An 11,734-nucleotide genomic window follows, 5' to 3' on the forward strand; every position below is an offset into this window, starting at 1 on the left:
TGCCCTTGGTAGAGTGCTGTGGTGTCACAGCTCACAGCAACCTCAAACTCTTGGGCTTAAGTGATTCTCTTGCCTCAGCCTCCTGAGTAGCTGAGACTACAGGTGCCTGGCCAATTTTTTATATTTTTCTGCAGTTTTTGGCAGGAACAAGGTTTGAACCTGCCAAACCTCCTATATATGGGGCTGGTGCCCTACTCCTTGAGCCACAGGCTCCACCCAACCCTGGGCTATTTTTTTGTTGCAGTTGTCATTGTTGGATAACTGGCCTGGGCCTGGCTCGAACCCACCAACCAGTCTTGGTGCATGTCGCTGGTGCCGTAACCACTGTGCTACAGGCATCAAGCCTTCCAAACTAAATTTTCAAACACTTTATGGTAAATTCTGCCTGTGATTATCCATTATTTTTATTTTTGTTTATTTATTTATTTTGGCCATGGCTGGGTTTAAACCCATCACCTCAGGCATATGGGGCTGGTGCCCTACCCTTTGGAGCCACAGGCGCTGCCCGATTATCCATTATTTTAATCTAGAAAAGGCCACCACAGATTTTTGCATTTTGATCACTGTCTATGTAGGGCTCCCTCCGTCCTGCCTTGTCCCAGTCACATATGCATGTATGTATATGTATACGGTGTATGCATGTGTATGTTTTAAATCACTGTTAAATAATTAAGCAACATACGGGGGCATACTATGGTCCCCTTACCAGCCACCTCACCATTGACACTTTGCTCACCTAAATAGAATCTCTATCACTTTGGATTCTTGCCAGTGGTAATTCTGGGAGTTTTTGCTCTCCATAGCTGTGTGTTACATGTTACTGCTCTACCTAGGTACAAAGCAGCCAATTCTGGGGATTTTCACAGATTGTTTGGCAAAGATGTTCCTTAAAATCAGTCTCGTGCAACAATGCTCCTCAAATTTCAAGTGCACATGAATCACCTGCTAATTCTGCCTCAGAAGATTTGACAGGGCTGGAGAGAATGCATTTCTAACAAGCTCCCAGGTGATGCAGATGCTGCTGTTTTCACAGACCACATTTTGTGTAGCACAGCCATACTATGTATATGTATGTTGATTTTTTTTATTATTTATCAAAAATGATCATGGCCCCTATATCATGAGGGGCCAAGACACTTTTCTCAAGAACTTGTAGCTTTGTTCCTTATAGCTTTATCACCCCTTAACTTTGATTCAACTGGTCATACTTTCTTCTTTCTTTCTTTTTTTTTTTTTTTTTTGAGACAGAGCCTCAAGCTATCCCCCTGGGTAGAGTGCCATGGCATCACGCTCACAACAACCTCCAACTCCTGGGCTCAAGCAAGTCTCCTGCCTCAGCCTCCCAAGCAGCTGGGACTACAGGCGCCCGCTGCAACGCCTGGCCATTTTTTGGTTGCTGCCATCGTTGTTTGGCGGGCCCGGGCTGGGGATTCGAACCCGCCACCTTAGGTATATGTGGCTGGCACCTTAGCTGCTTGAGCTACAGGCTCCGAGCCCAACTGGTCATACTTTCATTCAGCCAATCAACATGTACAAAGTCTATTATGTGTAAACCCAGTTGATTTTAACTGACATCACTAAGCATCTTTAGTTACAGTCCCTGTGCTGGGTAGGCTTCCAAGATTAGTGATGATTCAGGCTTGTTCCTCGCCTTGTCACTTCATTCACTCCACATTTGTTGACAATCTATTATGTCCAGGCACTTTTCCAGGAGCCAGAGATACAGCAGTTAACAAAACAAACATTATTTGTTTATTTATTGTTTAATCTCAACATTGTTTACTGTTAACCCTAAATAAGCTTAGTGAGAAAAAAGATCAGTGGGGGAGACAAATAATTACACTGTTAAGTTCTTTTTCTTCTTTATCCTTTTTCCTTCCTGAACATTTCAATTCAAGTCTTTAGGTGGAGTCTGGAGTCAAGTAAGGTTGCCTTCCAGAGGAAGAGCTATGACAGCTAAATGAAACTTGTGATTCTTGACAGGCTCTTTTTGCTATAAAAACATTATTGGAGGCCAGGTACATTGGCTCATGCCTATAATCCTAGTACTTTGGGGCGCTGATGAGAGAGGATCATTTGAGCTCAGGAGTTCAAGACCAGCCTGAGTAAAAGTGAAACTCTGTTTCTACAAAAAAATAGAAAAGTTAGCTGGGCATGGTGGTGTGTGCCTGTAATCCCAGCTATTCAGGAGGCTGAGGGGGTAGGATTGCTTGAGCCCAGGAGTTTGAGATTGCAGTGAACTATGATGAGGTCACTGCACTCCAGCCTGGGTGATAGAGCTAGATTCTGTCTCAAAAAACAAAACAAAACAAAAACAAAAAAATTACTGGCACAATTAGTGAATTTACATGGGGTGTGATATATCAATGCTAATTTTCTGTTTTTGATGGCTGTATTGTAGTTACTTAGGGAATGTTCCTGTCTGTAGGAACTACTGTAGTCTTCAGGGGTAATGGTATATCAGGTTGACAACTTACTCTAAATGGTTCATGGCAAAAAAATTCTTTGCACAGTACTTCCAATGTTTCTATAAATTTGAAATTAGGTAATTAGAAAAGTGTGGCAACCGAGGCAGGTGGATTGCCTGGGCTCATGAGTCTGAGTCCAGCTTGAGCAAGAGCGAGACCCTCTCTAAAAATAGCCAGGTGTTGTGGTGGGTGCCAGTAACCCCAGCTACTTGGGAGGCTGAGGCAAGAGAATCTTTTGAGCCCACGAGTTTGAGGTTGCTGTGAGCTGTGACGCTATGGCACTCTACCTAGGGTGACAAAGTCAGACTTTTGTCTAAAAGAAAAAAGAAAAAGGGACCTGCAGGTGTTTGGAGCATTTTGAGTGTTGGGGGTCAGGAAACGGAGCGGGAAGGGAAATTGACTTGGTAAACAGAGGTAAGCCAACCCCAGATCTTGCCCTTTATCTGTATGCCCTTTAGACTAGACAGAAGGTGCCCCGGCCTGGGATCATAAAGGCCTGTTTTTGCCCTCCTCCTGTTCTAACTCAGAAGAAGGGTCGAATTCTAGCCCACTCCAGAACCCTCCGTCCAAATGCTCTGAGCTTGGTGGGTTTCTCCCCCTGGTCCGTCCTCTCAGGGTTGATTGAGGCACAGGTTTGTGCATGCTTCAGCCCCAGGAGGGACCATGGCAAGGAGCTGTTTGCTGGCTGTGGATAGAGGCAGACTTAAAGGTGGATGTCCTCGTGAGTTGGGGCTCAAGGAGTTTTTGTCAGAGAATTCTAAATTTGAACTTGGAAAAATATGTATGTCACGGTAGGAGAGAGATGATATTCTGTCCGTGCTGAGTATCGCAGGGACAGAAGGCCCACTGCGAGATTAGGCTGAAGCCACAGGACCTTTCGGGTTTGGGGCTTTAATTCCACCAAACTGTCAAATCTCTGGCGAGCGCTGGGACAAGCAGGGTTTGTGCCTCGGAAAGACCAGGGAGGGGCGTGGCACCAAGTGGGCGGAGACCGCGCCTGCAGGGAGAAGGGGCGGGGACCGCAGGCTTAGGTCGTGGGGGCGGAGTCTCGCGCCCCGGGCACTCTGGGCGGTGCCCGGCGGGATCACGCCCCTTCCGGCTTGTCCTGCGTCCGGGGCTTCGGCGTGCTTTCTGGAGCCGGTGGCTGCAGCTGTTAACTCCTGCGAATTGGCGGCCAGTCGGACGAGATGGCGGCAGAAGTGTTGCCGAGTGCGAGGTGGCTGTATTGTGGGGAGCCCGAAGAGAGCCAGAGAGCTGTACTGGGTAAAGACCGCGGAGCTGGAGTTCCCCGTAACCCTCTGCTTTTCCGCCTCTGCTGTTCTCCCGCCCTCGGTTAAGTCTCCTTACCGAGCTGGGCCAGGACCCCCTCTCGTCTCCACCACTACCTTCGGCTCGACCAGGGCTTCCCTGTCCAACTGCCATCTTTCTTTCACTACCTCCCAGCTGGATGAAGACATCCCAATCAACTCCTCCCCCTACCCAGGGCTGTGCCCAGGACCCTGACATCCCCTCACCACCAGATCTCCTCCCTGTCCTATTTCCCTCTGTCTCTTTAGGTCTGGACCAGGGCTCCTCTGTCGGCCTCATCCCCCCTCCCGCCTCTTCCCCTCCCTTCCTCTCCTGCCACAGCCCCTCCCCTCCTGTCACAGCCTTTCCTCAGGCTTCCCCCCACCTTCCCATCCCCTCTTCCCAACATGCTCAGAACCTACTTCATCCTCCTTTAGGTCAGGCCCTGAGCTTCCTTGCCCTCTCCATTACAACGGTCACTGCAGTTTCTCCCCACAATAACTTTGGGTTCTTCTGCCCTCATCTTATTCTTGGGCCTCACTCTTACAGTTCAGTTCTCCAATGGGAAGCTGCAGAATCCAGGCAACATGCGCTTTACCTTATACAAGAGCGATGACTCCAAAAACCCTAGGAGGAAAAATCAGCGGATCCTGGTAAGTGCTCTAGTTGCCTCCACTCTGGGGGTTTCAGGAGGCCCCATGGGTGTGGTTGATGTGGGAGAGAGTGAGGAGGCAAAAAGGAGCAGCTCCGGGTGTGGGACTGGTTCCATACAGGGTTAGTACTTTTGGTGAAGTGATGACCTGTCATTCATTTGTTCTTTGAACAAGCATTTACTGAATACCCATTGCATTCCTGTGTAGTTAACTGCCAGAGAAACAGACCTGGCCCCAAGTCAGACCTGCCAAATCAGACTTGGTTCCCCTCTGAGGAAGTTCATACTCTAGAGTAGGGTTTCTCAACCTCACACTCGGGGCATTTGGGGCCAGATAATTCTTTATTGTGGGTAGTGGTCCTGCATCACAGGATGTTTAGCAGAATCCCTAGATGCCAGTAACACTGGCATGGATTTCCTTGGGTTGAAAAACTTCATAGAGGAGAAGACTGATCATGAGGCACACTTACACAGTAGACAAAGGTCAGAGGCCATGTGGAGGGAGTACAGGGCAGAATGAGGTCAGTAGGAGGAGAGGACTCTCTTTACTGGAATGCCATCCTTGGGCAAGCTGCATTGGAACTGAGCCCTGAAGGATGGAGGGAGGGTTTAACAGCTGAGGTTTGGTGTTCCAATTGAAGAAGATGGGAAGAACACACACAGGAAAGCAGGAATATTGGCTGTGACTAGGAAGTCAATCAGCCATTTCCTAGTCCTGGGAGTGTATACAGAACAGCTTTGGTAGAGGTGGGCCCAGAGGCTCAAGGGATTGGACTTCTGGCCAAGGAGATTGCTTGCAGAATCACTTTGTTGCATACCTGTAAGTGCCCAAGCCCAGGGCCTCTCTCTGAAGTCCTGTGATGCAACTCCTCTAAGAACTTACCATATCAGTTAGAAGCCAGCACCATCTGAAGCTTCCCTTTTGAAAGCCTTCTTGCCTTTCCTCCAGAGATTCCGTTAGAGATGGTGGAGCTAGACCATCTCCCAGAGGCTCTGTAATTCCAATCCGTGTAGTTCTGGATTCTAAAGCTTCTGCAGTATAGAAAAGTGAGACAATGCTTATACCTTTCAACATGGGTTATAAATGAAATGTTCCCCTCTATATTTTAGGCAGCTGAAACAGACAGACTTTCCTATGTGGGAAATAATTTTGGGACTGGAGCCCTGAAATGCAACACTCTATGCAGGTGATTATTGGGGAGGGTCAGCGGAATGGGTGATGGGGAAGGGGATGGCACTGGCACTGCTGCTTTTGGTCTATTTTAGAGGCAGTGGGAGGGAGGAACGTAGGGAGGCTTACTAGATCTCTCTGTTCCTAGACCTTGGGGGCCTTACCCAGTCTGTAAACATTTGGAAGAGAAAGGGGATTTATATTTGTTGAATTTCCTAAAAAAGTCATTTAGTTGCAACTTTGTTTTTTTTTTTTTTGAGAAGGCCCCCTCAAGCTATCCCCCTGGGTAGAGTGCCATGGCATCACGCTCACAGCAACCCCCAACTCCTGAGCTCAAGCAAGTCTCCTGCCTCAGCCTCCCAAGCAGCTGGGACTACAGGCGCCCGCCACAATGCCTGGCCATTTTTTGGTTGCAGCCATCACTGTTGTTTGGCGGGCCCGGCCTGGGGATTCGAACCCGCCACCTTAGGTGTATGTGGCTGGTGCCTTAGCCGCTTGAGCCACAGGCGCCTAGCCTAGTTGCAACTTTGTAACTATCTTATTCCAAAAGGCAGCTCTCTCCACTAGTTTGGAATGTGTAAACCGTAGGTCGAAGCTTGCTTGAAGTTTGTCTTGGAACTAATTACAGGAAAAGAATTTGGTAGTGTGGAAGGCTCTGGACTGGGAAAGAGGAGCCTGGGGTTTCCATGGGCTGTGTTGCTGCTTGACTGAGTGACTTTGGGCAACTCTGCCTGTCACTAACCCTAGGTCTCCTCTGCACAGTAGAGACTGTCTAGCTTGAACTATCTGTAACCCTCAGGGACTATCAACACTACATCCTCCCCTCACGAAGATGTTCTAGTTCAGATTGGTCCTCTCCCCCATTTACTTGAATTTGCCTCCATACAAATTATGTATGCAGTACATTCTAGTGTGATTCCAAATTCTTATACCCCTAAAGTGTTTCCCATCATGGAGTAGCAGTGAATCCAAATGTGATCAGCTACTAGAATCACTTGGTAGCTTTTTTTTCCAGAACCGCCTCCTGTCCCTTCCCCTCCTTTTCCCTCTCTGTGCTAGAATTGCTGCTGTAGGAGATTACTGTTACCCACAGCAAGCAATGAGTTCCTCGGGTATGTTGGGCCTGAGAGAAATTGAGAACTTTTGAACAGGAAAGGAAGTTGTCTAAACAATACTTTTGAATAATCCATTGTCACTGGTATTATTCCTTCTTTATTCAGGCACTTTGTAGGAATTTTGAACAAGACCTCTGGCCAAATGGAAGTGTATGATGCGGAACTGTTCAACATGCAGCCACTGTTTTCAGGTAGGTCCCAGTCAGGAACACTGACAGAAACACTGCATGTTTTCAGTTTTAGGTTTGTGGAACACATGTTGTAGTTGTTATCCCCTGCCCCCAAAAGAATGCCTTTCTGTTAGTTTTCTTTTTCTTTTATTTGAAAAAGTTTTAGAGTTTGTTATATCCAGTAAATGTTTATTGATGACGTACTATGAACCAGGCACCAATCTAGGGGCTGAAGATGTCACAGTAAGCAAGACAAACACAGATCCTGTCCCTAGTGTGTTTATAGTTTCTTGAGATCAGAAACTCAGTTAAGGTAGGCAGTGATCGGAGCAGAATATTACAGTACATTTCTGATGTCAAATTCTTCTCCCTCAAAGGCTTTGCTTAATATTTTTTCTTAGACAGTCTTGCTCTGTCACCTAGGCTGGAGTGCAGTGTCATAATCATAGTTAACTACAACCTTGAATTCTTGAATTTTGGGCTTAAGTAGTCCTCTGCCTTAGCACTCCCTATAGCTAGGACCACATGCACATGGCACCACATTTTTTGTAGAGGTCAGGTCTTATTTCATTGACCCCTCTGGACTCAGAACTCCTGGCCTCAAACCGTCATCCCACCTCAGCCTCCCTAAGTGTTGGGATTATAGGTCTGAGCCACCTATAGCTCAGCTAATTACATCTACTTCATCCTCCAGATATTCTGCTAACTTCTAGGGAGACAAGGAAAATTGCTTATTTTATATATATGTTTTTGAGATAGAGCCTCAAGCTGTCCCCCTGGGTAGAGTGCTGTGGCATCATAGCTCACCAACCTCCAACTCCTGGGCTCAAGCGAGTCTCCTGCCTCAGCCTCCCAAGTAGCTGGGACCACAGGTGCCCGCCACAATGCCTGGCTATTTTTTGGTTGCAGCCATCATTGTTGTTTGGTGGGCCCAGGCTGGATTCGAACCCACCACCTTAGGTGTATGTGGCTGGCACCTTAGCCACTTGAGCCACAGGCGCTGAGCCTGTTTATTTGTTGTTTAAACACATTTTTGTTTTTATATGTAAGCAGTTTGTAAACTTTGATTTATTCTAGTTAGCAAGCCTACACACTCAGCATTTATATTGGGTTATTGCTATGTGCTAGTCACTGTTCTAAGCACTTTTGATGTACAACATCACCTGCAACCCTCTGGAGTATTCACTGATATTCCTTTTATACTGATAAAACTGGTGCAGCAGTTAAATGACTTTATCAGAGTAGATGTCTGGGATAACTCAAGCGAGCCCGCTCTGGAGCTTGTGCTCGTGTCCACTCAATTATACTGCCCCTTATTTGAGTACATTATGGAGGATTAGAGAGCATCATGGAAGTAATACATAACCTCATGTTTGTGCCTACTTTTAGGTCTTATGCCAGGAGAGCAAAACTTTACTGGAAAGAACTGAGAACTTGGTTTCTAATCTTAACTCTGCCACAGCCTGGTGAATTGACTTGGGGCAGGTCATTTTACAGTTTTCCTTTATTGGTAAAATGAAAAGGTTGGACCATGTGACCCCTTCATTTGACTTCCTAATCTGTACTCCAAATTCTAAATGTTAAATGCTCATGGCCAAGTGTGGTGGCTCATGCCTGTAATCCTAGCACTTTGGAAAGCTGAGGTGGGAGGATCACTCGAACCCAGGAGTTTAAGACCATCCTGAGCAACAGAGTAAGACTCTGTCTCTATAAAAAATTAAAAACTAGCCAGGTACTCACCTGTATTCCCAGCTACTTGGGAGACTGAGGCAGGAAGATCACTGGAGCCCAGGAGATTGAGGTTGCAGTGAGTTATGATGCCTTTGCATTCTATCCTGAGCAACAGAGCAAGAACCTGTCTCCAAAAAAGAAAATGTTCACAATATACACTCATATTAGGCTCAGGGAAGTCCTATAGCAAAGAAATCGATTTTTTTTTTTGGGCTAACTTAAATATTAAACACGATTTGTAGGCCTTATAGTTTGCTTTCTTCCCCCTCTCTGTTTCTTTGCGTTTTGACAGATGAATCAGTTGAGACTGAACAGACACTAGACAGCCAGACCAAAACTTTCAGAGAAAAGGTGAGTATGATGTAGAACTAAGATGTGGGACCTTAAGCAAGTTCCTTCTGGGCCTTGGGTTTCTCCATCAGTAAAATGGGCTTAGTGAACTCAAAGACTATTTACAACTAAACATCAGTAAAATGAAAAGGCTTTAGGAGAATCAAGGCTGGTAACTGTGGCCCACCTGTTACCATTCTCCCATCCTATACCCATAACAAACACTGGTAAGAGATGTTCCCAGCACATTTAGTTTGTGGTTTTCTGGACAATTTGTGTCTGCAGAAGCTTTCTTGGTCTTACAGAGAGCAATTCTGCCCCCATTTTGCGTAGCTGAGGGTGGCTCTGTGCCAATATTTGGAATCCATCCTCTGAACTAATAAAGGGATAGAATAACAGCTATTTTTAGGACTTAGTTTGTTGCAGAAAATATTGGTCATAGCCTGAAAACTTTCACATTAAAACAAAGAAAACTTTTTTTTTTTTTTTTTGATATAGAATCTTGCTCTGTTGCCCTGGCTAGAGTATAGTGGTGGTATCATAGCTCACTGTAACCATAAACTCCTGGGGTCAAGTGGTCCTCCTGTTTCAGCCTCCTAAGTAGCTGGAACTACAGGTATGTGCCACCATGCCTTGCTATTTTTTCTATTTTTTGTAGAGATGGGATTTCACTTTTGCTCAGGCTGGTCTAGAACTCCTATGCTCAAATGTTCCTCCTTCCTCTGCCTCCCGGAATGCTAGGATTACAGGTGTAAGCCATCATGCCTGGCCCAACTTGAGGACTTTTAATGCAGAACTTTCCTACAAAGGTTGGCTCACTCCAGAACTGCAAATTGATTGAATTTCTGGTGCTACTGGAGCACTGTATTGAGAGGGGGTGTGAGGCTCAATCTAGCTCAGAGGGAAGGAGCCAGTAATCTCTTGCAAGTGTTTGTTATGGGTGTAGGATGGGAGAATGGTAACCTGTGGAGCACAGTTACCAGCCTTGATTCCCATAAAGTTTTTTCATTTTATTGATGGAGATGCCATTTTTTTTTTATTTTTTGAGACAGGAGCCTCAAGCTGTTCCTCTAGGTAGAGTGCTGTGACATCACAGCTCACAGCAACCTCCAACTCCTGGGCTCAAGTGAGTCTCCTGCCTCAGCCTCCCAAGTAGCTGGGACCACAGGCGCCCGCCACAACGCCTGGCTATTTTTTGGTTGCAGCCATCGTTGTTTGGCGGGCCCAGGCTGAATTCGAACCCGCCACCTTAGGTGTATGTGGCTGGCGCCTTAGCCACTTGAGCCGCAGGTGCCGAGCTGATGGAGATGCCATTTAGTTGTAAATAGTTCTTTACAATTTATAAATTAAATTAAGTACTTCAAATCTGTTAATAACATTTGATGCTTATATCAGCCCTCTGAAGTGATTAGGTATGACTCAGTCTTATTTACAGGTGATGGCTCAGGGATGTTGTCAGTTTTTCTGTTGTTACACAGCTAGGAGTAGCAGGGCCCTCCATTCTGTCCCTAATAACTAGACTTGTCTCTTGCACAGATGGATTCTTGTATTGAAGCCTTTGGTACCACCAAACAGAAGCGAGCGCTGAACTCCAGAAGAATGAACAGGGTTGGCAATGAATCTTTGAATCTTGCAGTAGCTAAAGCTGCAGAGAATATCATTGATACAAAGGGTGTGACTGGTAAGCAGTTGGAACTTGGGCTTTCCAGTTGCCCATAGTGACAGCTTTCTCTTTTGGGATCTTTTACTTACCCCACAGATGGGAGTTAGGGCTCAATTCCTTCTTGCCTGTTGTGGAGGACCTTCTCAGGGACAGACTTTGGAAGAAGAAAGGAACATCTGACATGGCCCTGCCCTCAGTGACCTCAAAATTAAGTAGAGGAGACAGGCAAAGAATGGACATGTGCATGTCATGTTCTGGGTGCCCAGGGTCGTAGCCTGCAGGGCTCAGAGGAGGGAGAAGGTCTCCAGTCTCTTTGTGAGGCACAGGGAGGCTTTGGACAAAAAAGCTGATATGATGATGATGATGATGATGATGGAACAGAGCCTCTAGACATGACATCTTACTTTGGGGTTGGTGGATCTTTTTCTGGTTTTCAGTACCTTGAGTATTTTTTTTTTTTTGCGGCAGAGCTTTGTTATGTTGCCCTTGGTAGAGTGCCGTGACATGACAGCTCACAGCAATCTCAAACTCTTGGGCTTAAGCAATTCTCTTGCCTCAGGACTCCCAAGTAGCTGGGACTACAGGTACCTGCCACAATGCCCAGCTATTTTTTTTGTTGCAGTTGTCGTTGTTTTAGCAGGCCCGGGCTGGGTTTGAACCCACCATCCTCAGTGCATGTGCTGTGGGCGCTGAGCCAGCACCTTAAGTATTTAATTGTATTATTTAAAAATGTATCTCTTGTAGGCTGGGCACAGTGGCTAACGCCTGTAATCCTAGCACTTTGGGAAGCCAAGGCAGGTAGACTGCTTGAGCTCAGGAGTTTGAGACCAGCCTGAGCAAGAGTGAGACTCCTAGCTCACTGTAGAGCTAGAAAAACTAGAAAATAGAAATAGAGAAATAGAAAAACTAGCTGGGTGTTGTGGCAGTGCCTATAGTCCCAGTGAATGGGAGGCTGAGGCAAGGGATCTCTGGAACCCGAGTTTGAGGTTGTTGTGAACTATGATGCCATGGTACTTTACCCAGGGCGACAGAGTAGGAATTTATTATTCAAATATGTTACAAGAGCTTAAGAGAAAGTTTGTATAGGCTGTTTGTCTATTAAGAATGGAATTCGGCTCGGCGCCTATAGCTCAACTGGCTAAGGCGC

At 46.3% G+C, this 11,734-nt stretch overlaps 1 protein-coding gene across 1 annotated transcript in view; it reads left to right on the plus strand.

Moving 5' to 3' along the window:
* The first annotated feature begins 3,545 nt into the window (after positions 1-3,545).
* Positions 3,546-11,734, plus strand: part of POLR1E (RNA polymerase I subunit E) — a 20,009-nt gene continuing 11,820 nt past the window's right edge. Inside the window, exons 1-6 of the mRNA XM_003785144.3 lie at positions 3,546-3,731; positions 4,305-4,408; positions 5,518-5,594; positions 6,799-6,884; positions 8,887-8,945; positions 10,461-10,605. Coding sequence (XP_003785192.1) covers positions 3,656-3,731; positions 4,305-4,408; positions 5,518-5,594; positions 6,799-6,884; positions 8,887-8,945; positions 10,461-10,605 — 547 coding nt within the window. The 5' untranslated portion in view covers positions 3,546-3,655. The remainder of the gene's footprint in view (positions 3,732-4,304; positions 4,409-5,517; positions 5,595-6,798; positions 6,885-8,886; positions 8,946-10,460; positions 10,606-11,734) is intronic.

The sequence above is a fragment of the Otolemur garnettii genome, unplaced genomic scaffold (assembly GCF_000181295.1).
Source record: "Otolemur garnettii isolate 467f Iridium unplaced genomic scaffold, OtoGar3 scaffold00014, whole genome shotgun sequence".
In the NCBI taxonomy this organism is placed as follows: Eukaryota; Metazoa; Chordata; class Mammalia; order Primates; family Galagidae; genus Otolemur; species Otolemur garnettii.